The 27,602-nt window shown below is 40.8% G+C and overlaps 2 protein-coding genes across 3 annotated transcripts; one reads left to right on the forward strand and one right to left on the reverse strand.

Annotated features, from left to right (window-relative positions):
• The first annotated feature begins 12,261 nt into the window (after window positions 1-12,261).
• LOC145608695 (uncharacterized) lies at window positions 12,262-14,198 on the forward strand. Of its 2 annotated transcripts, none has more exons than XM_081664301.1 (3): window positions 12,262-12,334; window positions 12,426-12,532; window positions 12,634-14,198. In XM_081664301.1, exons 2-3 carry the CDS (start codon window positions 12,442-12,444, stop codon window positions 13,767-13,769), a joined length of 1,227 nt encoding a protein of 408 aa, XP_081520427.1. In that variant the 5' UTR covers window positions 12,262-12,334; window positions 12,426-12,441; the 3' UTR covers window positions 13,770-14,198. The 2 variants fall into 2 exon arrangements, with proteins under 2 accessions (XP_081520427.1, XP_081520426.1); XM_081664300.1 differs by having other exon boundaries at window positions 12,267-12,334; window positions 12,448-12,532.
• A 2,430-nt stretch (window positions 14,199-16,628) lies between these two features.
• On the reverse strand, window positions 16,629-27,339 carry LOC145607966 (uncharacterized). Its single transcript, XM_081663565.1, has 14 exons — window positions 27,190-27,339; window positions 26,981-27,078; window positions 26,632-26,778; window positions 26,433-26,548; window positions 25,904-26,058; window positions 24,987-25,072; window positions 24,332-24,869; window positions 20,269-20,400; window positions 19,299-19,462; window positions 19,108-19,187; window positions 18,486-18,597; window positions 17,967-18,041; window positions 17,725-17,894; window positions 16,629-16,894 (listed from the first exon to the last, which is right to left on the reverse strand). Exons 2-13 carry the CDS (start codon window positions 27,068-27,070, stop codon window positions 17,733-17,735), a joined length of 1,857 nt encoding a protein of 618 aa, XP_081519691.1. The 5' UTR covers window positions 27,071-27,078; window positions 27,190-27,339; the 3' UTR covers window positions 16,629-16,894; window positions 17,725-17,732.
• Window positions 27,340-27,602: the final 263 nt, after the last annotated feature.

Raw genomic sequence — 27,602 nt, forward strand, 5'->3', positions numbered from 1 at the left:
GCTGAAGTACCCTCCAATTGAAAAATTTGGCCTGGCCTTGTACATGGCATCTAAGAAGCTGCGGCCATATTTTTTAGCACATTCAATCGTGGTCTATACAGACCAACCCTTGAAGAAGCCGTTCTCAACTTTGGAGGCAAGTGGCCGCATGCTCAAGTGGGCCTTAGAGCTCAGAGGTTTTGACCTTGTATTTGAGCCAAGGAAGGCAATCAAGGGGCAAGCCTTTGCAGATTTTTTGGCTGAAATGACACGGCCTGATCTTCAGTCGGCCGGGGACCGAGTTTGGAAAGTGTTTGTGGATGGTAGTGCAACAGCGACCGGGTGTGGCGCTGGTATTATATGTGAATCTCCTGAGGGAGACAAGTATGAGTACGCGTTGAGGTTTCAGTTCCAAGCGTCAAACAATGAAGCTGAGTACGAAGCATTGTTGGCCGGCCTAAGGATGTGTAAAGCGGCCGGGGCAACCAAAATTGAAGTATGCTCGGACTCCCGGCTAATAGTCCATCAGGTCAATGGTGGCTTTGAGGCCAGGGAGCCGGCCATGATGAAGTACATGCAGCTAGTTAAAAATGAGGCCGAAGGCCTAGAGCTTTTCTCTCTCAAGCAAGTTCCCCGTTCAGAGAATCATCAAGCGGACGCCCTCTCCAAATTGGCTTCCTCGGCGTCATGTGATACTCCTAGATCAGTGTTTTGGGAGGTAAAGGAAAAAAGGAGCATTGATGCCGAGCCCGTTCATATAATAGATAGAAGTTCAACCTGGATGGACGGAATCATTTCCTACTTAAGGGATGGAATACTTCCGGACGATCCGAAAGAAGGTTGGCTATTGAAGAGGAAGGCGGCCTGGTTTGAGATGAAGGACGGAGAGCTATTCAAAAGAGCCTTTGTGAAGCCTTACCTTAAATGTATAACTCCCGAAAGAGGGCATGATGTGTTGGATGACCTTCATCAGGGGCATTGTGGTTCGCATATTGGAGGCCGAGCCTTAGCTGAAAAGGCGACACAGTTGGGATATTACTGGCCGAGCCTAAAATCGGACGCCATGAAAATGGTGAAAAAATGTGACAAGTGCCAGAGATTTTCAACCCTTATTCATCGTCCAGCAAATAGCCTATCAGCCATCAGTAGTCCACTTCCCTTTGCCAAATGGGGCATGGACATTTTGGGACCGTATACTCCTGCATCCGGCCAGAGACGGTATGTATTGGTGGCAGTAGACTACTTCACCAAATGGGTTGAAGCTGAGGCCGTCCGGGGCATTAAATGGACGGATGTGTCAGCCTTCATTTGGAAAAGCATTATCACTCGGTATGGGGTGCCTCAGTCAATGGTGTTCGACAATGGACCCCAATTTGAGACACGTCAACTCAAAGAATGGCTGGGCGACCAAGGCATTACCCATTGCTTTGCCTCGGTCGGCCGACCACAAGCCAATGGTCAAGTTGAGGCCTATAACAAGTTGATTGCAAATGGGATCAAGCGCAAGCTTGAAAAAGCAGGCGGCCTATGGGCAGACGAGCTGGTCAATGTGCTATGGTCCATACGGACAACAGCAAAGAGTTCTACAGGGGAGACTCCATTCTTTTTGGTCTATGGAGCTGAGGCCGTACTCCCAATTGAAATGTATGAGCCCACTTTGCGGGTAATGCTTTATGATGAATCGGCCAATTGGGAGGCCATGAAGACCGCCCTAGATTTCCTTCCGGAAGCTAGGGGCAATGCGGCGCTTAGGCATGAAGTTTATCGCCTAAGGATGACAAGGGCATATAACCGCCGAGTGTCTAGACGGCCGCTCAAGATGGGGGATCTAGTGCTGAGAAAAATGGAAGCTGTTGGCCGTGCCAATGAGGACGGCAAGTTGACTCCAAACTGGGAGGGACCGTACAGAATCAGGGAAGAAGTCCGAGACGGCACATATCGCCTTGAGGCAATTGATGGCCGGAAGATCCCACGGACATGGAACACTGATAACCTGAAGAAGTATCATGTTTGAGCTTAGTTTCTTTAAGTACTTAGCCAAAAAGCTGTTTATACAGCTAGGTCTACTGACCGAGCCTTGTAATTAAAGCCGTACGGCCACAACAAATTAATGAAGTCAGGCATTGTTGAATTATTTGTTGTTTTTATGATTAAAGGCCGAGTTAATAAGAAAGCAAGATTGCTTCCAATATAGTAACACGGCCTACCATTCTTTTTGAATGGCCGAGTTAATAAGGAAGCAAGGTTGCTTCCAATATAGTAACACGGCCCACCATTCTTTTTGAATGGCCGAGTTAAAAAGGAAGCAAGGTTGCTCCCAATATAGCAACTCGGCCACACACCAAAAAAAAAAAAAAAAAAAAAAAAAGAGAAAAAAGAGCTGATTTAATTTAGAGATCAATGCGTCCGCCCAAATCTAGGCGGACGATTGAGGCAAGGTATCCCGAACTTGTGTAGAAAACAAGTGTCCTTTATAAATAGGGCAAGGGCATACCTAGGCATTTAGCCCGGCCAATCAAGGAATCTCTGAGTTGAGATAATACTCAGGATTTCTAGGGTACGTCCGAGCGATAGATTCAACGGACCACTCGTACAATGATAGCCGAACGACCGATTAAATTAATTCGGTGCTTCACCTAGCCTAAGGGCAATCATTACTATGATTTGATTAACCTGCTAGCCGTCATGCCCTTTTAAGGCATAAAAACTACCAAGTTAATCAAACCACTTAGAAAATGGACTAGGCGAACACCGAATAAAGGGGCATACCCCTAGGAACGTACGAAAAGGCATAATACTGAGACGTACGGAAAACTTGCAAAAAGCATAAAATTTGCAAAAATTGCTAAGTATGAAACAGAAGTAATAGCCGCCATAAGGCGGACAAAGCTTTCATTAATAAGACCGCACAAAGGCGGCCGAAATGCCTACATAACCGCTTGTACAGGCGGCCTCAAAAAAAAAAAAAAAAAAAAAAAGAAGTACAAAATAAACCAAGTACACAGTAAGCTGAAAAAGAAAAGGAAAGCTGAGCAGACGGCTGCTGGAGGACCTGAGCTCTACTTAGCCGTGTTATCTGTGGCAGGCTCCTCCGCTATCTTGGCGTCCTTGGCCGGGGCAGCCTTCTTGTCCGCCTCCTCCTCCTCCTCATCCCCGTCCTCTCCGGACTCGGGGGAAGTAACTACTAGTTCTGGAGGAGGCATGCCGGCCTTCCTTGCCTCTTCTTTAAGGCAGACGTACTGAAGCCGCTTTTTGAAGCGTTCCTCGTAGTAGGCGGCTTCACCTTCGTCCACCATCAAGTTGAAGGCATCATAGAAGTATGCCTTAAGCCTGTCTTCTGCATTTTGCTCGATGCGGATGACTTCTTCAACGCTGATCGGCCGAGGAGTTTTAAGTTGCTCCTCATAGTCCGCAAGGGACTTCTTTAGGGTTTCCACCTCGGCCTTCAGCGCGTCCGCTTCATCTAGCGCAGACTTAAGGTTGGCTTGTGCCATCTTCAGTTCGCTCTTCAGGGCCTCGGACGCCTCGAAGCCCAACCGCCATTTTTCCTTTTCCAGGACGGCCTCGTCCCTCTCAACCCTCATGGCCTCCCTGGCCAAGGACTCCTGTTCGAGTGCCTGGCCCAGTTTGACCAGGTCCTCCGTTTGCCGCGCCGCTTTGTCGGACAGCGCGGTTATTTGGGTCTCAAAGTGTACCCTTTGGACGGCGGCCGTCCCAGTTACAGCGTCCTCAGCTTTCCTGATTTCAATCCAAGCGTTCTTCAACCGTTCATTCTCCTTGTCCTTCCAATCTAGGAAGGCGTTCAAACGGAGGAAGAGCTGCGGACAGAAGGAAGAAACTCAGTCAACAATATAAAAAGTTGGCTAAGTGTTGGAGAGCAAAAACATAAGGAGATAGAAGTATACCTCGGCACTGCAGTTCAGCATGGGGCCGAGGAAGCCTTCGTTGATCCCCCGCAGCTTATCACGCTGCGCTTGTGGGACCGCGCGAACCATGGCCTCGCGCATGGCCTTCCTGTCCGCGCCAGTCAGTGACTGGCCGGGTACCTTCAACTGCATCTCCTCTGATATATCTGCGGACGACCGTGTAAGAGAAGTTAGCTGAATTTTACAACAGACTTATAAAAAGTGAGGAAAAAGATGGCTAACCAGTGGAGAAGGTTGGAGGAGAAAGGTTGGTGGGAGGAGGCGGTAAAGGAGCTTCCTCCTCCTCCGGACGGCTCCCTTCAGCGTCGCTGGACGGCGGGTTGACCAGCACCGTCCCGATCCAGCGACCGGTCATTTGTTCTGGGGTTAACCTATCCCCACCGTCCGAAGGGACGGACTCCTCACGGACCTGACCAGCAACAGGTTCCGTGGGCTTGGAGGCCCCGCTTTGTGTCAGCCGGGGTTGTTCTCCTTTAGACTGCGTTGTAGCAGTCTGCGACTTTGCCATGGCCGCTGCTTGAGAAGACGTCTTGGAAGCAACCGTCTTTCTCCTCTTGGATGCGTTCGCATCTGGAGTGGACGTGGCCGACTGCTTCCGCCTGGCCTTCGGGGTGGAAGAGGAGGTCTGCAAAAATACCAAGTTAGAACAATTTGATGGCGTCCGTGTGATTTGGGAAAGGGGCTCCCTGCCAGCATGCATGAACGGACATAGAGCGTCCGTGCAAACTCAGGAAGTAGGCTCCTTCCAATATAGCAGAACGGACGCATTAAGAAATGAGAAATTCAAAAAATAAGCTAAGTGTTTACCTCTTTGAGTTGCTCGTACATCTTGAAGCGAGCCTTGTATCTGGCCAAGTCCACCTCGGACATCTCAACCTCCGCTTTTTGGGCCGAGTCAAGCATGGCGTACGCCTCCGCTGCAAAAACAGAAAGCAAAAGTGTTAGAATACTTCTCTGAAGAATTCTATGTGCGTACAGAAAAGTTTATATATCTAGGTGCCCACCTTGGGGCATGTTCTGGTACAGGCCATACGCAGACATGAAGATAGGGTCCCTAAGCCAATTGGCAAGTGGAACCCAATGGCTAGGAACCCGTTCAGTTTTGTTGCCCCGCCTGACTCGATTAACTTTGAAGTACTCGAGCTGGTGTTCGTGGCTTGGGTGGATGGGCGGCTTGTCAGGCTTGAGGTCTCCGCGTCCGAGTTGAATAGGCTCTGGACGGCACCTGTTCATTCGGAGGTTGAACTCCGCGTCCTGAGTTTTGATACGGTAGAAACGGTGCTTCCAGTCCCTCCACTTACTGACACGGTCGACCACGACCATGTAATCCCTGGTTGCGCTCAAGATAAGCCAACCATCCACCTCCTTTTCCAGCCGAGTGAGTGAGTGCATTTCACAAAAGACCGCAAAGTCTGGTGTAAATTTCTTAGCGATGCACGTCACTAAGTACCCAAAGATGTTCAACCAACTGTTTGGCGTCAGTTGGAAGAGGCCGATGTCATACTCGTCCAGGACAGTCCGGACGAATGGGTGAAGAGGGAAGCGGAGCCCCACATCAAAGGCGGCCCGGTAAACGCAAAACGCTCGTTTGCGCGGCTTCTCCTCATCCCAGATAGCCACAGCAATGGCCTTCCTGGGGACTTGAATCTCGAATCCCTCCCCCAAATGGAGAGACTCCTTATACTTCTCAAAATCCTTCTTTAAAAACTTTAGGGCTGTCTCCCCAACCGTACAGGCGTACGGGTCCCTAAAGTTATCGATGTTGGCGACGGTCTCTTCGGCCGCCTCCTCGCCCTCGGCCGTCTCACCCACGGCCTCTTTTTCAACCTCCTCCTCTTCCACTTGGTGAGAAGGGGCACTCCCAAACTCTGAAGACAGCACTCTGTCCAAATCTGCTGCCTCGGCCGAGCTTCGGCCCCTTGAGCTTGGGACGCCCATTGAAGAAGGAACGTCCTCCTCGACCATTGGACGCTTGCCTTTATCCTTGGCAGCGTCCGCCCCATTTCCCGAAGGAGGGGCGTTGCGAATAGGCAGAGCGGACGGTTCTCGGATTGAAATTCCTGTTAAGGGTCTGTCCGCCCCACCCAGTTGAGGTCGAGGTCGAGAAGAAGGGACGGACGAACCAGAAGCGTCCGCCCCCGGGTTGGAAGGGTTGTCCATACAGGCTACCAGTTCAGCCCCATCCATGACTGAGTTGGCAAATTGAGGGAACCTAAGTTCCGGAGCGGGTGCGGACGAGGCGCCTTCAGCTTTAAGGCGTTCCTCGAAGGAAGAAGTGACCTCCACGGCCAAGTGATGAGAGCCAGTGGAGGCGGTCGTTGTTTGGGCGGTGGAGTCAGTCTCCACCATTGTACTTGGATCACTAGGGTCATAAGGGACCCTAGGATGAACCAGACTTCCGTCTGGGTTCCTGGCCGCGTTAAGCTCACGCGTACGCATGGTTCTCGCCATTGCCTGTTGGGACAGAGAAGAATAAGTGGGGGTGAGTATGTACGCATCAGACATAGACTCACTCCAGGGAGGAGACAACTCTTCTCCGTCCACTCTAGATTCCTCAATCCCAGGCGAACGGCCGGCCTCATGAGAAGAGTCGGACGAAGCCGAGTATGGATCCAGAATTGAAGTAAAAGAAAAAGAAAACAAGTAAAAGAGAAGATGTAGACGGCCTACCTCTGTACGTTCTGAAAGTTCTGAAGGTGGTGGTGAAGTTCTTGAAGATTGACCGGAAAGCTCAAAAATGCCCGGAAAACTCAAACTCACGGCGGCGCTCTTGAAGATTAAGGGAAAAATAACTTTCTCTCACTAGAACGCTCTGACTTCTCTCTAGAATTCACAATTGGGTAAAGTGTGAAAATGAGAATTCACCTCCCATATTTATAGAGTGAATTCAGGAGGGCAAAATGGTAAAACCATCTTTCCCGCCTAAACACTCAAACGGTAATTTCTTGAGAAATCACTCGAAGAAAGGGCCAGGACGACGTTAGGGTTCTGTTAACTTGTGAAGGAGACCAGATGAACAATTAACACCTTCAGCACTTAGTCTCCAAAAATTGAGAAAATCTAAGAGGAAAAGCGTCCGCCCAGTTCCCAGACGTACAAAGCATGATTAGAAAGCCAGGAAGTACCAGATTACCCCAAAGAAGATATATGGCCGTTCTGGGTGGTTAGGAGATAAGCTCCTCCCAGAGTACCAGGACGTCCAGTCCCATTAAAGTGGCCGTTCTGGTCAGTTAGGAGATCAATTCCTCCCAGAGTACCAGAACGTCCAGTCCCATTAAAGTGGCCGTTCTGGTCAGTTAGAAGATCAACTCCTCCCAGAGTACCAGAACGTCCAGTCCCATTAAAGTGGCCGTACTGGTCAGTTAGGAGATCAACTCCTCCCAGAGTACCAGGACGTCCAGTCCCATTAAAGTGGCCGTACTGGTCAGTAAGGAGATCAACTCCTCCCAGAGTACCAGGACGTCCAGTCCCATTAAAGTGGCCGTTCTGGTCAGTTAGGAGATCAACTCCTCCCAGAGTACCAGGACGTCCAGAGTGCAAGATCAGAGGAGGCGGCCAGTAAGTGTACGAGCCACCCCCTCTGAGGGGCAAATGTTTAGGGTAAAAATACCCCAGGTACGTGGCCCAATCTCATAGTGACACGTGGCCCAATAAACAGGTGACGCGTGGCCCTATGAGAATGTGACACGTGTCCACTGGTCATAGTGACACATGTCAGCCATCTCTAAATGCCCCAATGCTAAAATCAGAAAGAGAAAAGGGCCCTGATGACCTCAGGCCCAAATCCCGAGAAAACCTTGAAAGCCGTAAAACGGCGCCCTTTACGACACGTGGCGACTTCTGATTGTGCAGCCAATCATGTCACGAAATTCTAGGGTATAAACCCTAGAAGGGTACATGTTCTCACCCCTATAAATACCCCAATCATTTATGATGGGAGGGGATTGGGCGACATAACATAAATATAGAGCATTAAAAAGCTCCATCTTCTCTCTACTTTCTCTCTCTAGCCTTTTCCGTTTCCGTTCACTAACTTGAGCGTCGGAGGCGAATATTCCGTACACCGGAATATTCGTTATTTTGCAGGTGTCCGAGTCTCATTGCCAGCAGAGCGTGACCAGTATCCGAGGGAATCACAAAAAACCCCGAAACAATTATGATCTCCATTATTCCAATGTAGTAAGGACGATTTGATAATAAGTCACAATATTGTTTTAGGATATTAGTTGTATAATTTTTTTTTAACCAAAAAAAAAAAAAACTTCGCTCATAAGACCCATTTGAGTTGTTTTCTTATCCCCCCATTCCTCAAATGGATCAAATTTGGAAATAGATTCGAATTGTCAAAGAGGTATATTCAAGTAGTGGTATCAGATTTTTTTATTTTATTTCTTTTATGGAGTATTTTTTAGTAGATGTTTTTTTTTTTTTTTTTTTTTTTTGAGGGGAGAAGGCATTTAAATAAATTTCAACTATAACTTTTCTAGGTTTTTGAAAAAAACCATACAATCATAATGTGGTCATATATAAAAAAGACAAAACAATAGACTTCCTTTTTTCTTTTGTCCCAATTTGATTCAAGCTAGCAAGCTAGCTATTTAGCCACCAATTATTTTGTACTTTTGTCCTAGAACAATAGAAATGATTTTTTTATAGTATATATTAATTGTGGGAATCTTGTGGTGGCAAAGGTTTTCAATTGTCACGTGCCTTCTTTCAATTATATATTTCTTCTTGCCACATCTCTTTTTCCTTTGGAATCTAGCCATATTTATTTATTTATTTTGGCCTCACCACACAAAATTGGTTCCATTTTAATGCACATTGGAATCATTTTATAGCAAACAATTTTAAATTAATAGGAGAATAAGAATAAGCTAATTTCACTTTATAAAAAAGAAAAGATATAGAGATTATAATAAATAGCTATATTACAATTACTAATATTGGCTTCTCAAAATTTCTTCCTTTGTTATGTCATGCTTAATTACTCACATGCGTTCTACAAAATTAATTAAATACAAAAAAAAAGAAGAAAGTAAATTTAAGAGTAAATTAATGTAAGACAATGTCCTATAGAATTCCCGTTTTTTTTTTTAAAAAAAGTCCTACATAATTACTCGTTAACTTGAGTGACTTTGGCCTACTTTTCCCTCTATCTCTAAATGTTGTTCCTATTTTACACTCTTTTTTTAGGTAAGACCACCACTGTCAAAGTAAGAACAATATAAATTTTTTTTAATTATATTTTAAATTTTTTTTGTTTTTTTTTAAATTAAGGGTAATGCTATACATAGCCCTTAGGGCTATATATAAGAATTAAATTTACTCTTGAAAATGTATAAAGTTAGGTATTTATGACAAAAACACGTGCAAATCGGTGTAATTAGTGTGTTTTTGTCATGATTTTCTAAATTTAAACAATTTTCTAGAGTAAATTAAATGCTTATATGTAGCTCTAAGGGCTATGTATAGGATTTTCTTTTAATTAAAATATCAAAATTTTACACTCATCACACATACTTGTTTGATCTTTGTGATTTGTTAGCAAACAGCCAAACATATAAGTATATATATAGACAAAGGGAATACAACATATGTTCCATATTTGTTCTTCACTTTTCCAACTGTAGGTAACATTTGTGGGCCTCTGTAGCTGTTATGGGCTAGATAAACTGGACCCATATGATGGGGACATCTTGGGCTGCAATCTAAGGTTGGGCCTGCTTAGTTCAATGACAGAAAGGGGGTGACTGTTATTGCAAGAATTTTCTATAAATATCAAAATTACATCACCTAGCCAAATTCATTTTTATATTGTGTCAATTCAATTGGAAAAAAGATTAAGACCTCGAAATAAGAGTAAATCATTCTTTATCTATTACAAATTTTTTATCTTAAGCTATACAAATATAGAGTCGTCTATGCTAAAAGTTATTCTACGAAAAAATTGAGAGTATAAAAGTCTAAATACAATCGAAATTTTTATAAAACGTATTAGTCGTATTAAGGTTTAGGTTGCTTTAATTTGGTGGTTGAATCAAGATTGTGAAGAATCAGTGCTTCCAATTTAATAGTGGATCCACTCCATAATTCCATATAAAACTAGTTTAAGTCCGATGATTTGATTTGGAACAACAAATATGGGTTATTTTTACTACATCCAAGTACAACTAACCATGAGTCCATGACTATATTAAGACTAAAGCAAGAGAGAACATAACTGCAAATCGTCCTCACAACCTCAAATGAAAGTTTCATTTGACTACATCCCTTTATCCCTAAATCAAAAGTTTCATTTCTATACTATCTTGTTTTTTATCGACCCTTAATCCACCCAACTCCTATACCTACTTTACTACATATGGAGTATTCACTTTTAAGCAACCAAATTCCACCAATTGGTTTCTAATATTCACCCGTAATCAATCAAACTCCATAATTTTCACCTTTGATCAAGCAAATGCTACCATTTCTATGCAAAAGGCAACTGATAAGTTTATTTACTTAAAAAATCAGTGAGTGATTTCAATAGTTGGAAAGTTGATGAGCCGATGTTATATCTATTTACTATCTCTGTTTTATATTATTTGCAACGATTAGACATTTTTCCTCTCTACTTTATGTCAAATCGATGCAAATAATATGCAACGGAGGTAGTATTTATTTTATTATTTGGGGACCTTTACAAAGGAAAAAAAAAGCTGAGACTCAAATTAATGTTACAGATTCGACCGACCACATTTCAGAAATGGCAAATAGCATAACCAAACCAAACCAAATCCATATCTTACCGCGTATGCATAAGAATCAATTTATGCACATCTTACGAATCTAGTATACTGAATATAATGATAAACACATGATTGCGTTAAATATAATAAGAATTATTATAAAAGATCTATGAATTAGAACATGTAATCAATCCTGCATTACCTAACAGGCTAACAGAGGTACATTCTATACTCAGAACACTTCCATAAATGGATAGCTAACGCCTTCCATTGTATTATACGAAGTATCACATTAAGCGACAAATAAGTCACTATTTCACAGATCATAACTACCTAAGACAATGGATTACACTTTTGTTTAAAGTGGATTCAATAGTCTGTTTGAGCTAGTCTTCAAAACACCTCCCTACGAAGTACTAGCGAAGATAATCCATAAGAACTGCAGTGTATTACTTTCTCCGTCCACAAATAATTGTTTTCTTTTCATAAAAACCGCAGTATATTACCTTCACTTAGTACTTTCTTGCTTCTTTCTCTTATAACCCTAATAAGTTTCTTAATATGCGTGTTCAAACCTAACAAGAAGATTATATGCAGGCGAAAGAAGTATATAACTAAATATTTGTAAAAAAAAAAAAACATGAGTGTAAATTTTGTACGGGCTCTTAAGGATGCATCTATCATCCTCCTAAAACACGACGAGTGACATCTACTTCAAGACGGAGGATTAGTTTGTCCTGTCCAAACTAGTACAGCATCAACAAAAGCAGTGGGAAAGTTGACCTATAAAAAAAATCTGCTAATGTAAAACTGACAAATTACAACTAGAAGATGAAAAGCTTGTTAGTGTTCATCATTAAACAGTTAATCACTAATCCAATGAAAAGCCACAAACTTGAACCGTAGATTAGAGTAAGGTCTCACTACCACCCCAATGACATGATAAAATAAGAATATGATGTCTGCTATCCACAAAAGAAAAAAGACAGTTTCTGACATAATAAAGCCCTAATAATAATATATCATACCATATCATAAAGTCACAAAGTTAGGGCAGTACCCTTAAACCCATATTCAATTAGGCAGCCTGAAGTATGAACGCTCCTTTTCTTATGATAAAAGGATTCCTTTAGAGTGGACATCCTTCTCTTCTCTAAAAAGCAATTTTGACCAAAATGAGCACTAGATCATACACTATCACACAACTTCAAATTACTATTCTATTCATCTTTCATTGTCTTCCCCAAACTTTGTGTTAGTTTTGTATTTTGTTTCCGACTCAGCATTGGATTGGATATCCTAACCACAGACGCTTCTTCAATTACAGTAAAACATCCACCCAAAAAGAAAATTCCTTTCCACGTAAAATTAACAAAGTTCGAACATAAAAAAATCGACCTCTTTTCGATAACTATCATTCCTTACCTATTCCTTTTCGAGTTAGATAGAGACCCTCTAAACCTAAACGGCAAGCGTAATACTTTCTTGTGCAACCTCTCTTTCCCTGCACCTCATCCTCTAGTAAAAGTGATTCCTTGCATGTCCCACCCCTTTCAACTTTTAGATATTCCCTCCCTCAGATACAAAAATGATGCCACCTAAAACTTTTAAACAGTTGCACACCTGCATCTCAAAGCCAATTTTGAGGCTTACAGCATCTTCCTCATTTCCTACAAGATGGCTTCAGGATTAGAGGTATGCCTGCATACTGAGAATTTAGTAATATAGCACATATTCTCATTTTTCTATGAACTTTTGTCTTCTCTATCTTCTAAGGTTGTTTCAGTTTTCCTGCCAAAACTATGCAGAGACCTCGAATCACCGAGATAAATGTCCGCATGGATTGCAATGGGTGTGTGCAGAAGATAAAAAAGGCACTGAATGGAATTAATGGTAAGCAATTACAGAAATTTGGCTGGTTCATTTCCTTCTCATTGAAAGAAAAAATTCTAATATTTATAAGTACTGTTTTATATAATTCTGCTTGCCTACAGGGATATATGATCTCTACATCGACTTTCCCCAGCAGAAGTTAACAGTAATTGGATGGGCAGATCCTGAAAAAATCATCAAAGCTATAAAGAAAGTCAGGAAAGTTGCTACCATCTGTTCTCACACAGAAGCACCAGATCCTAATTCCCAGCAAGCTGAGCCATCACCACCAGATGGCGCAGCTCCATCATCAGATGCAGGGGCACCACCCCCAGATGGAGGGGCACAACCTCAAGATGCGGGAAACGCTCAGCCAGCAGAGCCTCCAAAATCAGAAGAAGCACCCCCACCACAGGAACCACCATGTGATCAACAACCACCACCACAACAACCAACTGAAAATCCACAGGCTCAAAATCCACCACCTGAATCAAACCCTCCAGCTGAACCCCAACAACCACAGCCAGCAGACACTTATAGACCTAGGGATGTAGAGGAGGTTCATGTAGTATACCACAATCCACCTGACTACAGTTATCGATATGGTCATAACAATGGGTATGGACCTGGATACAGTCATAGTTATGGTGGACACTGGAGCAGCCAACCAGGACCTAGTCATAGACACGAGCAACCCCCTCACCCTGTTTATCATGAACAACCACATCAATCTGTTTATCATGAGCCACCACCTCAACCTCTTTATCATGAGCGTCCTAGACCCATCTATCATGAACCACCACCTCATCGTGTTTATCATGAAACACCACCTCGTCCTATATACCACGAGCCACCTTCTCGACCTATATATCGTGAACCACAATCACAACCTATTTATCATGAGCCACAATCACGAATTATATATCATGAGCCACCATCTCAACCTATCTATCGTGAGCCACCATCTCAACCTATATATCATGAATCACCATCTCAACCTATTTATCATGAACCACCAACAAGAACTGTTTACCATGAACCACCACCTCAACCTCTTCGTACGACTCACAGTTACAACATGTACAGACCATCATCTTCCGTCACAGAATACCAATATGTACAATCACCACCACAACACGCAGCCTATGGTATGACAGACCATTACAATATGGATTCCTATCGCAGTAGCGCAGCAAGTAGTGGGAATGTTACTTCAATTTTCAGCGATGAAAATCCAAATGCATGTACAATCGCATAGGTTCAAGAGTTTCACTGCGAATGGAGAATCCTATTTCTTTGTCCATTCAGGTTGATAGGTTGGAAAGCTAGTGGGCCATAGCATAACATTAAGTGGCAATTAATTACTGTATAAGCCTGTGATAATGCCGTGGCAAGAATCAGATTCTTACTTGTCGTTAGAGAGGAATTGATGCGATATTCTGCCTTTCCTAGAGGTCTAACATACAGCCTTATAAAACAAATATACAAAGAAACATGTGCACATTTGTTTTATACTTGGGCTTGTGTTTTTAGAAGAAAAGATACTCTCTAGGTTAAAGTCATCAGCAAAACGGTCTACTAGGTGCTTTAACATGAATGAAATGTATAGATTTCATGAAACATTTTGTAATTAAGTTTATAAAATATACTAAATGCAGAAGAAATACATTATTTCTCTACCATATAATTAATTTAGTCAGAAGCAATACATTTTTCCTTTTAGTCTCAACATATGATATAACTTTGCAGCGGCCTGAAGATGACTGAACAAGTCCAGTTCAGTAAATAAGAAAACTATTTCTAGCACACCAGCAATATATCTTGATGTGCAACGAATTGTTTTTACCTACCAGCCAATATAGACAAATTCTTCGAACAAAATCAAGATAATTAGTATTGCTTTGATCATATACTGATTGGCAACAATCAGCTCCAAATCTAAAATGCATTCCACCCAGCCAATACCAGCACATATCAACCTACATAAGCCATAGAAGCCTGATACACTAATTAGAATGCTTCAACTACGATTTTTTAATTTTAACAACAAGATTCTAATCTAAAAGATAGCCTGTAAAATTATCAGTAAACTATATAACCTCAATTGAAATCCCCTAATTTTGGGTTCCCTACTTCCCTCACCTTCCCTCACAAGCCTCACTCCAATCAACACTATCCAAACAATGAAATCAAAGTTTTTAAACCTCAAGGAGATGAAAAGGGCAAGTTTATACAAAAACTAAGAAAATCTTGGCAATTAAAAACTTTAACATTGCTTGGTGGACCTTAGATGGAGGTGGGGGGCTTAACATATTTGTTCCAGCCAAAGCGCATAGTCAAAGCTTTGTTTAGACTGGACTAATTAAAAACATATCAGAAATAAAGTATTTTTGTACCAAGGGTAGCTTCAGTTAGCCCTTGGGTCTGTAGGAATAAGGAACACCATACCACAATATATGCTGCTGATCATGTGTTTAGGAAAGGGTACCTACAGTAGATCAGAAAAATCTCCCATCTGTCAGCAATGTAAGATTGACCTTGTCATAAGCATCTTTGGTGATCCTCTCTAAGTTACCTTTGTTCATGCTATGCAGCCAGCCAAGGCTCTTGAAAGATTAAGGAACGACGCAGATGCTTGGTTTACTATAATATGACAAGTAGCAATGTAATGCCATGTGCCAGAAAGATGTTTGTGAAAGGTTTCCTGACAGCAGAAACTTGGAGCATTTGGAATGAGGAAAACCAATGTTGTAGAAGACATGTTAGACAACTTATCTGCTACTGTCAAGATGAAATCCAGAAACTGCACTACTGAGTTGTTTTTCTTAGAACTGGGAAACTTCAGAATATTTGGTTGATAATTTTGTCCTTGGTACATTTAGGCATTTAGCTACAAGGCTTATCTGGACTGGTTGAGCTATTGCAACTATGTATCCTAGCACACTAAGGACTTTTGGTATAAAAGAGTATTAAACTGATTATTATTATCTTTCAAAGTAAAGTCTTTAGAAAATAACATCACATTGTGAAGTAATAAAACACCAACAATCAATCCAAGGTTTTTAGATATTAAATTCATCTGAATATCTGGGATTCCGGGCATAAAAAGGTTATTTACAAAATAAGCTAAAGAAACTCAGAAAAAGGTAGGAGCAGAAAGATCACTCTTATACCTAACTCTACAAAAATCAAAGGAAATGTGACTTAATCCACTTCTTTACTCCCCCATCTTTACTTATTGATCTCTATCTATGTCCTAGAGCCAAAAGGTTAGTTAGGTAGTTTTGTTTGCAGAATGAATGGCAGGACAGGGTAAGTTGCTCAAAGCAGACAAGGCATAAAACTATTACATACATCTTCCACTACATTAAGTGTTTCTAAGATTATGCCTATATATTCAACAGTTGATTATTACATTGGTACATAAAACTAACAAATAATTGCTTTACTGGAATTTTATTAATTCAAACAGAAAAGTATAGGTCTATTGATATTCTAAATGATTAGATAATTCATATAACCAGTGCAATCAATATTTATAACATAATATTCTGTGTAAGCTAATATTATTGTAAAATTGTTATATAAGGGTTTATGTGTAGTTATGATTGGTTTGTTTTAGTTATTGGTTGAGAGATTTTTCTCCTCAACATAGATGGCCAATCAAGAAGTGGTGAATGGTGATGCTGCTTGGCAGCAATTTTTATAAGATATGGCAGTGAAAGCAATTAGGACAGAGGATACTACAGGACACTAATATAGCTTGTTGGTTCTCAACTGAGCACCTAGTTGCAGTTGGTTCAGGCTAGGATAGATAGGGAGGTGGGAGTCTAGGATGTAAAAAGGAGGTTAGCTACGCATTTACCTCTGCCTTTTTTCCCCATATGCAAAGAATTTGATAGCATTGTTTTGGCTATATGAAGTTGAACTAAACCTCTTTTTAAGAGAGTGACTATCAAGCAAAGCCACATCATGCAACATCATTCATATGCAGGTAATGATGTGTTGTAATGTCACAAACAAGTCGATGGGGCACCATGGTAAGTTAAAATGAAGGATAATCACTTTTAAGCAGATAGGATTTAAATGCAGGTACAGAACAAGAAAAGTGAGGAGGAACAAAATAGAATAGAGGAGATATATATATATTAAAAAATAATCTATCAATATTTTTACACATTGTGTGAACAAAATTTCATACAGTATTGGACACAAAATTGGGCAGTTATGGCAAGGCTAGAAAGAGACATACTGCTTTGCTGACATTTTCCAGGGTTCTTGCAGAAGATGGTAACCAGATGGAGGAAAACCAGATCATCTCATCGTGAATGAACATAAATTGTAAAGTATCAGGTAGTTTGCTGACGATAACATAGCATTGATCTGCAAAACAGACAAAGCCATGCATTATGGTCTAGCAAACACACCTCTGTACTAGACTGAGTATGATATTAATTATTAAGAATGGATCAAATGGTAGATTTAAGCAGGATTAACATCCATTATTTAAGCTAAAATCCACTGCATAAGTATGCCTGCGGATAAGAAAATTTCCAATTTAACACAAATCAGAATCCAGTGTGTGACCTCTCAATGTTTGAGTAGCCCATCCAAGCAAGAAACTTATGCCACATTCTTGACGTAACTATCACCACAATTGCATGATATTTTTCACACCTAACGCAATATCTACTACTACTACACCAAAAAAAAAAAAAAAAAAAACAACTGTAATTTTTAAAACTGCCTCCCACTGGTTCAAATAATTGTTCTAAAAATCTTCCCACTTCCTGAAAAGACTGATTACTACAACATGCTGGAATAAGACTCAGAAGAGCTTGTGGATAAAAAATTTGGAGATGTTATTAAGGTACAAGAGGATAGATTTGGTGCAAGACTTATTTAATTGATTCGATTAAAAGAAAAAAGTACCGAAGGCCAAAAAACAGAAATTATGGAAGGGAACAGAGGTTTGAAGCAATGATTTACAATCTCTTCTTCCACAAACAAAGCCACGCTTTCATAATAATCCCACCTCCCCCCCCCCCCCCCCCCCCCAAAAAAAAAAAAAAAAAAAAAAGGAAGAATTATGCCGCACAAGCACATTTGACACCGCCACCACCCCAAGAATAATCATAAAACAACTGAAAAAGATAATCTTGTTTTCAATATAATAGATGCAGCCTCAGCAGATATACAGGATAAGAGATAACCTCATCACTTAATCATCATTTTCTTCACTACTACTAGCAGATTCATCATCTTCTTCCCCATACAGAACCTCATTAACATTTTCATCTTCATCATCATCTTCATCTTCGCTTTCTATCATCTCATTTTCAGGTAGTGAGGGTTGAGTCTTCAATTGGGTAGCCTTATCAATCTATAACAGGATACATGTCATCAGGCACTGATAAAAAAAAGTGAATCCACCAAAGAACATAACATGACCTACCTGTGCAGTCACAAGCTGTAAACGGCCAGATAACTGCAACAAAGACTGAGTAGCTGACCCCTTTGATTTAGCAATCTAGAAAAAAAAAAAAATAAATAAATAAATAAAGCCATGTCACAAAAAAAAGGGCTCACATGTGTCATGCAAACTAATATTTTAATGATCTAGATTAGGTTATGTTAAGAAGAGAGAGAGAGTAGAGGTTGCAACAATATTGCACCTATGTATTATAAATATGGTGGCTGATGTCATGGTAATAAGTTCAGCTCTTCCCACAAGAAGGTATGATGATTTCAATTCACCATTTTAATTATCAACCTCGTGTCATTACACAAGGAACAAGACCTCACTTAATATAAGCTTCTTTTGTAAATTTCATATACAATCATTAAATCTGTAACAGCAAGAATGCAAGATAAGAGAGCAACAGCTCCACTTAAAGAAAAATGCTGGGCTGGTTACATGCCAAGTATAAATAAAGACACAATAGAGTCATGAGGATGCTAGGATCTAAAGTACCTTATATAAAGAAGCAATTGTAGCATTCTCTGGTTCCTGAGACAAAATGTGATGACCATGATGCACCAATATATTATAAATCCATGGAAGAACATATTTTCCATTGCAGGACCTGTTCGTACCAAAGAGAATTCAAAAAAAAAAATTTATTTCAATGTATTGAATAACTATTTTTGGTAAGCATGTATCATTGAGACCAATAGGTGAGATTGTGTGAAGCTAATTTAATTTTAGCATTTATGATGGTTCATATCAGGCTCGCAAGTACATTCCAATTTCTAGCAAAAAGCCTCCTCCTAGCATGTCCACTTAAAAATGATCTTTCACGAAAAGGATTATAATGTGCATCTAGCAAAGCCACTTTATTTACAAGGATCATTCTCATTGAATTAGACATATCTTAAGCTCAAAAAACAAATTTATCGAGTACGGCTATACTGCAACATCATAGGACAACTGATGCAATACCTTGGAATTTGTTCCTTTTTTTTCAGTCATCCTATTACCGAGGGATTGTTAATGATGCTAGTGTTTCAAAAAGGGTAATCTACACTAAAAAATATATATAATTAACAAATAGCTTAATCATGGGGAAACATCAGTAGGCAACTAAGAAACTAACCTCGACTGCCACATGTCGACAATAACATTCAATATCTTGGATGCATCACTAGGTTGCATGGACAAGATTGCTGCCCTCATCTACACAAAAATAGATAAGGTTAAGTAAACCATAACAGGTGACAGGTGCAGCTGACTAATTACAAAAATTCTTGAAGGTATGGTACATAATCCATGTGAAAGAATATCAACCTTCTTCGGAGGTACAGTAGTTTCAATATCGATTTCCTTTAGTAAGCTAGAAGCTCTTGTAGATTTGGCTGTAGTAACATCCAAATCACTAATTATACCCAGAGTTTTAAGTCTATTCTCCATAGGGCAAGCTGTGGCATCAGCTCCTGGAACATCAAAATCGGCTGTGTACAGAAGGAAAACAAGTAACAATTAATTGATAACATCTTAATGACACGTGTCATTTAGCGGACACGATATGCTAAGCAGCCTTAAAGATGCCACAGTAAGAAGCTATGCTCAAACAACCTTAAAGTTGTCAGATTTAATAAAACAAATGCATTTTCCTATCACCTTTTTCATTAACCCTTCACATCGATATTGTACACCCAATAGTAAGTGAAAATAAATTCAACCAAAATATACAAGAACCTAGTCAAGATCAAAAGGTCATAGAGAATGCGGACAGCTTCAAGAATATTGTTTATCATTCCTGATAATAATACATAGAACAATAATGGTAAGTAATGATAAACAGGAACCATATTTCATTGAAACTTTGTTCAGTTTTGGGGATTCTAGCCTATCTTTTCAATTTGTTGCCCTCACAATAAATATTTTCAGATAGATAGAGTTGACATATAAACGCACATAAGATAAACCTCATGAATAGTAAGACAATCACTAAAGATGAATGATGTTCAGCAATGTATCCAGTTCCACAAATCTGAACCTAGAAGATTGACAGTGGACCACTCTTAATTCGGCCAATAAACACACACACACACACACACACAACCAAAAAAAGAAAGAGAGAGAGAGAGACAGAGAAAAGAAAACTACACTCACTCTTTTCTAATACAAACTAAAAATCAAAACATTTAAATTACTTTTGAGAAAAGGTGCATATTTGACTAGAAGTAGGTAGGTACATTACAACTTTACAGGACAGTTTTCAGGTATTCCTCTGCCAGAATAAAATTAATTCTACCTTTAGTGACAGTTGATACTGCTTGGCTATTGTCAAGTTTGAATGGTTGCTCTTGCTTTATTCTGTCATGATCAAGAACCTTTGGTAATGGAAGCAGAGCTCCTTCTGCGTTGGCACGATCTAGTGCTGTTGCTGTTAGACATTAGACATATACATATTAGCCTTAGAAGATAAGAAGGGGGAAAATTAGTTGCTATCACCTATCATAAAGGAAGCGAGATAAGCATACAATTCTCACAATACAGACAAATACGCCACCAGCAAAGAAAAGAGTATTACTTCTACATTGGTTTATATACCAAGTTTGCTGTGTTGGTGAAACAACAGCAACAATAAGAATGATAATCACAGAGATTGGCTGGTAGAAAATATCCTTTATTGATTGTCACATGGCCTCCAACACAATAAAATAGCAGAAAAAGAATTAATCATGAACGTGAATAAAACTAGGTTATAATTTGACCAACTAACAAGGTTCCAACATTGGGGAACCTAAGTTGTTGCATTATTACATACCAAAGAATTGAACTAATAACCTGAGGAACATTTCTTTTGATACTTTTGGGGAGCCTGATAGAACTAACTCCGCCAGTGGGTTTCCCGCTGCCAGTCCCAAGCCTGGATAAAGGAGGAGGGTTACGGTAGGCCAGTGACAGCCAGTATAAAACTTCGTCACATCCCATGACATGAGCCAAACAGATATTTTCGTGGGGGCGTTCCCTACTCAGCGACGCGCTGCACTTCCTAGACCCGGGTGTAGTGATAAGTATGCAAGGGTTGCTAGGTCGTCGCCCAGAAGCGACGCGCCACATTGCCCGAGTGTGGTGTCAAATGAGCAAGGGCGTGCCATTGGGGCGTTCCCTACTGAGCGACGCGCTGCACTTCCCAGACCCGGGTGCAGTGATAAGTATGTAAGGGTTGCTAGGTCGTCGCCCAGAAGCGACGCGCCATATTGCCCAATTGTGGTGTCAAATAATCAAGGGCTTGGAGTTGGGATCAGGAGGGAGCGTGGGAGAAAAGAATTTAGTTTGCGGATTGGTTCTTGGAATGTGGGGTCTCTTACGGGAAAATCAGCAGAATTGGTAGAAGTAATGAAAAGACGACGCGTGAACATCATGTGCCTCCAAGAGACAAGATGGACAGGAGAAGGAGCTCGAGGCTTGGTTTTGGGGTATAAGGTATGGTATGTTGGGCAAGAAACGAGCCACAGAACAAGGAATGGTGGAGCTAGGAACGGAGTTGGTGTGGTTCTCGATGAGAGGTTGGCAAAAGAGGTGATCGAGGTCTATCGGAAGAACGATAGGTTGATAAGGCTGAAGTTGCTATGTGGCAAGGAGATTGTGAATGTTATCAGTGCTTATGCTCCCCAAGTGGGTTTAGATGCAGAAGAGAAACGACAATTTTGGGAGGACCTAGACGAGGTGGTGCAGGGTGTCCACCACTCAGAGAAGTTATATATTGGAGGGGATCTAAATGGGCACGTTGGGGCGAGCCGAGATGGCTATGAGAGTGTCCATGGAGGCTTTGGGTATGGGCAGAGGGACGCCGGTGGTGAAGCTATTATGGATTTTGCCCAATCATATGATTTAATTTTGGCTAATACTTGGTTTAAGAAGAGGGATTCACACTTGATAACTTTTCGGAATGGAGCAAATGCAACTCAAATAGACTTCCTGCTCACAAGGAGCATAGATAGACAAAGTTGCATAAACTGTAAGGTTATCCCAGGGGAGAGTGTGGTCACCCAACACCGGCTATTGGTAATGACTATTCGTCTGAAAGAGAAGGCGAAGAAAAAAGTTAGACAAGAAGAACCAAGGATAAGATGGTGGACCCTAAGGGATGCAAAAGCTAAGGTTTTTACAGAAAAGGTAATTGAAGAAGCGGATTGGGATGGAGAGGTGGATCCGGACATGACTTGGTTACGAATGAAGAACTGTTTCCTAAGAGTGGCCAAAGAGGTCTTAGGGGAAGTAAGGGGAAGAACTTCGGTACAGAGAGATACTTCGTGGTGGAATGAAGAGGTGAAAGCAGTAATTAAGCAAAAAAGGGAATGCTATCAAGCCTTAGGAAAATGTAGGAGTGATGAAACCTTTGCAGCGTATAAGGAGGCTAAGAGTAAGGCAAAGGCAGCTGTTCGCCAAGCAAAAGAAAAGGCATATCAGGAGGTTTATGAAAAGCTTGATTCCAAGGAGGGAGAAAGGATCATTTATAAGATGGCAAAGAGAAGACAAGAGGCAAGGAAGGATATTGGCATGGTGAAGTGTGTCAAAGATAAGAACCAAATGGTCCTAGTGCAAGAGGAGGGCATCAAGGACAGGTGGAAGGGGTACTTCGATGAATTATTTAATGGAAGTAATGAAGTTGTGATAGGAGATACCTCTATGAGTGATGAAGAAATCAACATGGAGTATGTGCGAAGGATTAGGAGAGTAGAGGTGGAGATTGCACTGAGGAAGATGAAACCTAAGAAGGCGGTTGGCCCTGATGGGGTACCGATAGAGGTGTGGAGGTGTTTGGGTAAGATTGGTATTGATTGGTTAACAAACCTTTTCAACAAGATATGGACGGCTACAAGGATCCCACAAGATTGGAGGAAGAGCACCTTGGTCCCGGTTTATAAAAACAAAGGAGACGCTCAAGATTGTTCTAACTATCGAGGAATTAAGCTTATGAGCCATACTATGAAGTTGTGGGAAAGGGTGATTGAACAAAGGTTGAGGGCATGCACAAGCATTTCAGATAACCAATTTGGTTTTATGCCTGGGAGATCTACTATGGAGGCAATCCATTTGATAAGACAAATGATGGAGTTTTATAGGGTAAAGAAGAAAGATCTTCATATGGTCTTTATTGATTTAGAGAAGGCATATGACAAGGTGCCAAGAGAGATACTTTGGTGGGCAATGTTGAAGAAAGGTATCCCACGAAGGTATGTAGACCTAGTTAAGGATATGTATCGGGATGTGTCAACAAATGTGAGGACATGCGGAGGGTTGACAAAAGATTTCCCTATTACAATCGGATTGCATCAAGGGTCTGCATTAAGCCCTTTTCTTTTTGCAACGGTTCTAGATGAATTAACTAGACCAATTCAAGATGAGGTTCCATGGTGTATGCTGTTCGCAGATGATATCGTTTTGGTGGATGAGACTAAGGATGGGGTTAATGTCAAGTTGGAGCAATGGAGGCAAAGGTTGGAATCTAGAGGGTTTAAGCTAAGTCGGAGTAAGACTGAATATTTGGTATGTCGTTTTGGCACTCAGAGGGGGACAAGCAATGAAGTGGTGAGTTTGGATGGAAAGGATTTGACCATGAGTGAATGTTTTAAGTACCTAGGGTCGATCATCCAGAAGAATGGTGACATTGATCAAGACGTGACCCACAGGATTAAGTCAGGGTGGCTTAAATGGAGAGCGGCCACGGGAGTGTTATGCGACCGCAGCATTCCCTTAAAGTTGAAGGGAAAATTCTACAGGACTGCCATAAGACCAGTGTTGCTCTATGGTACAGAATGTTGGGCTTCTAAGAAAGAGCATATTAAAAAGATGGAGGTTACGGAAATGCGCATGTTAAGGTGGATGTGTGGAAACACTTTAAGAGATAGAATCAGAAATGAGGTTATTCGCAAGAAAGTAGGTGTGGCGGGCATTGTAGATAAATTAAGGGAAAATCGTCTGCGTTGGTTTGGACATGTAAGACGGAGACCCGAGGGTGCACCGGTGCGAAGAGTGGAAGAGTGGGACCATGGAGGGATTAAACGAGGAAGAGGGAGACCAAAGATGACTTGGTTGGAAGGAGTGAGGAAGGATATGAAGTGCATGGATTTACGTGAGGATGAAGTTTTGGATCGTAAGGGATGGAGGAGAAAGATTTATGTTGATGACTACACGGAATAATCAAATTTGGTTCATGTTAGCCGACCCCACTTTTGGGATTAAGGCTTTGATTGATTGATTGATTGGGGAGCCTGATAGAACTCTCATTACTTTAAATTCCAGACAGATCACAACCATAAGTTGATGAACTTCAAGCATAAAGTTTATAGTCAAGGCAAACTTACCTCCAGTTTGTAGATCCAGCTGTTTCTTAGTTTTACGAGACTGGCTTAACGGCAAAAGCAACCCATTTCTAGTGGTGTTTAACTGTAAATCTTCCCCGTGATGAACCATAATTTTCTCGAACGACGGCTTGATCAAGAAACCATGAGCAAGAAATATAGAAATTGCGGTAGGGTCAGCTGTGCTTTGGATATTTGCAGCATATATGGCAGCTGAAACACTTTTATTGTTTTTGTCATAGGTATCCTCAACAGATAAAGAAATCCTCGCAGGTTTTGCCTTCCGTAACTCCTCGATGTCTTTTCCACACCAGAAGTAGCACACACCCACCTCTGAAATGGCCAAAACATAAAAACCTGCTCCATCTGCATCATTGTACCTACAGTCAAGGTAAACAGAAGGGTGTTCCATTGCCAGAGCACAACTTGCAGACTGCTTCTTGCTTCCATCTACTTGCCAGACTGCAACATATCTCTCACCAACAGCAGACGAGAAGACATATTTTCCATCTTTACTCAAGGTCATACACCGGACAGCACCCTAAACCATAAGTGACAGAAATGTAATTATGGCTTAGAGCTTGTACTTAAAGTAAAATTCAATACCAACTTTTGAAATTTAGAATATTAACAGCAGATATAATAATTCAAAACATACAGGATGACCAGTAAACTTCTGAATCTTTTTATGATCTGAACCAAATATCTTCATTTGAGAAGCTGCAGTGACTATGGTCTTCCCATCTGCCTCAAAACGTCATTCAACCAGAATAAATGAGCAAAAGAATATGAAATCACATGTCAGGCAAAATATAAAATAAAAACTTACAAGGCAAGTGAATATATATATATATCTAAGTTTCTACAAAATAAGCTCACATTTTATTCTGCACCACTAAGGGCCCTGCATAGGTGGCAAGACATCTGACTTAGTATTAACTATTAAGCAATGAGTACTAATTAGCTTAGACCAGTAAGGCCACTAGGGACATTAATAGAAAGGAGTAAGATCATTTTCGGCAACCAGGGTAGCAGACAGGTTATCCTGTTTTTACCTTACAGTTTCTACTAGGCAGATAAGGTGAAATATAATAACTTTAAATCGAAGCATTATCACCTCTTCATAGACTGTCAGCCATACCTAGCCATCGAATATGCCTTGAAACACCTTATAAGATAGGCAACTTAAGCTTAGCAAAAGGCTATACTATATATTTCATGAATCTGTCCTTCAAAAAATGGAATGTCTAATGAAATTTGATTTGTGATTAGGAAGCTCCTGTCAGAGACTCAGAGAGGCTCCTTTGCTTTTACAGTTTCATTAAATAAAAGTTCCATTTCCAGAGCACAACTCACAAGAAAGCTCAATGCAAAAAGTTCCTTAACTGACTTTGTTTGTATAGAAATTCTAAAGACGAAAATTTAAGAGCAGACAAGTTTGATGCAAAATAAAATATACTTCGTATAATGCAAATGCAATGTATGACAGTAGGCCTCGTGTATACAAGAACCAAGCCAAGGTCAACAATAGGAGGGGGAAAATGAATAGTTACGAAGCTGGTCTAATTCACATACCTGGTGAAACACTCAAGCTGGACACTGCCTTAGTTGAAGCTTTAAAATTTCTCAACAAGTTTCCAGTAGTTGGATCAAGCTCGCACACCATTCCATCAGCCCCAGAAGTGTACAAGCAAGAACGCCGAGAAGCAAATGCGATAGCAGTAACTCCTCTACAAGAAAGAAAAATTCATCCATCACTCAGTCAATTGTCCCGATGGGAACTAAAAACCTGAATCTGTACCTGAGTACAAGAATCGATATGTATAGTATGCAAGGAACAGGAATAATCACATGCTTTGGTGCGTCAACCAAAATCATTACAGGAAAAATTTTGAACCACAAACCATCGCCGTACAAGAAAGTATTCAACATACCCCCTAAACAAACTATTCATCATATATCAAAAGGAGCAACTGTAACTTCTAAATGACATTTGCTGATTTACATGAGTGGACGATTTAACTTCAAAAAAAACATTTCTTTCTCCTCCCTTTGACGTTCTACATTGAGAACAAGAGACTTATAAGAGTTCAACACAACTCACCCAGGATGACAGTCATTGATTCTCCACTTCAATTGACCGGCAGAAACATCCAATGCCAGTACATCACCACTGCCAGTTCCCAACACTAAAAATGAAGTATCTAGCTTCCTTTTCTTCTGCAACAACCAAAACCCATGAAATTATGTGAGCATTTCACCATAAATTCCTTCCCCTATCTAGCTAAGTTCAACTATAATACCTTCTTTTCAAAGGTCACCCACTTCATACAAGTGTAATCAATGGAAAGGTGTCCTCTATTCTCCGGCTTTGTAAGCAAATTAGTCTCATCGGACGATACGATATCAGAAAATTCAGTCTGAAGCTGCCCTTTCAATGTATCCCAAATCTAAAATGTCCCCAAAACAAACAAAAAATGGCATTAATTCAACAAGCCCTAAAACCCTACCAAAACCCCACATAACCAATGCAATGAAATTATCTCATTTAACCAAATTCCCAGAAAAATTAACTCAAAAACAAACACAATCAAACAATACACACACTATACCATTCAAATTCAACTACAAAACAAGTTGTTGATTGTTTACCTTAATACGGCCATCACCAGAAGTAACAGCAAAGAAATCAAGAGAAGGGCTAAAACAAGTCAAAATGTCTTTAATATTAGACGAACCCATCAATTAATCTGAAGAAAAACAACAAAAACACCCAATATTAGGCTAATTTGTCAGTCAAAATTATCAAAAATAAAAGCATAGTATATAGTGTTAGTAAGAAGCAAATGAGAAGGAACTACTTCGGACTGTTGACAGAAAGTGGGTGGGAGACGGCGGTGAAAGGCGGGTTTTGCGGCGGCGAAGTTGTGAGTTGAATAGAGAAAGTGTGTTGTTTTCAATGAAAGAAGAAAAGGTTTAAGGAGGGCTTTAATGGCGGCACTTTAGGAAGGGAGGTAAGGTATCTCAAAATGAAAAGGTTAAATTCGTAACATCACACGTAAAACCGCAATTGAAGGGATAAAATGTGATAAAGTAACCCTCGTTATATTGATAGATAAATCCTAAGTAAGGTACTTATGATGCGATGCGAGTCGAGTTCGAGTTTGGGGTAGCTCGACTCGACTCGACTCGACTCGTTAACATATCGAGTCGAGCTTTATCGAGTCGAGTTTTGATTGAGCTTTGACCGAGTCGAGCTTTAACCGAATCGAGT

This window comes from Chenopodium album, chromosome 23 (assembly GCF_948465745.1).
Source record: "Chenopodium album chromosome 23, dcCheAlbu1.1, whole genome shotgun sequence".
Lineage (NCBI taxonomy): Eukaryota > Viridiplantae > Streptophyta > Magnoliopsida > Caryophyllales > Amaranthaceae > Chenopodium > Chenopodium album.

Excerpts from the sequence above, each read along its gene's own strand:
- LOC145608695 (XM_081664300.1), top strand. Across the intron at positions 12,533-12,633 it reads GGCACTGAATGGAATTAATG|GGATATATGATCTCTACATC; the intron begins GTAAGCAATTAC and ends GCTTGCCTACAG.
- LOC145607966 (XM_081663565.1), bottom strand. The coding sequence starts at position 27,070 with ATGGGTTCGTCTAATATTAAAGACATTTTGACTTGTTTTAGCCCTTCT. Across the intron at positions 26,549-26,631 it reads GGGTGACCTTTGAAAAGAAG|AAGAAAAGGAAGCTAGATAC; the intron begins GTATTATAGTTG and ends TGGTTGTTGCAG. Across the intron at positions 26,059-26,432 it reads ATCAATGACTGTCATCCTGG|AGGAGTTACTGCTATCGCAT; the intron begins GTGAGTTGTGTT and ends TCTTTCTTGTAG.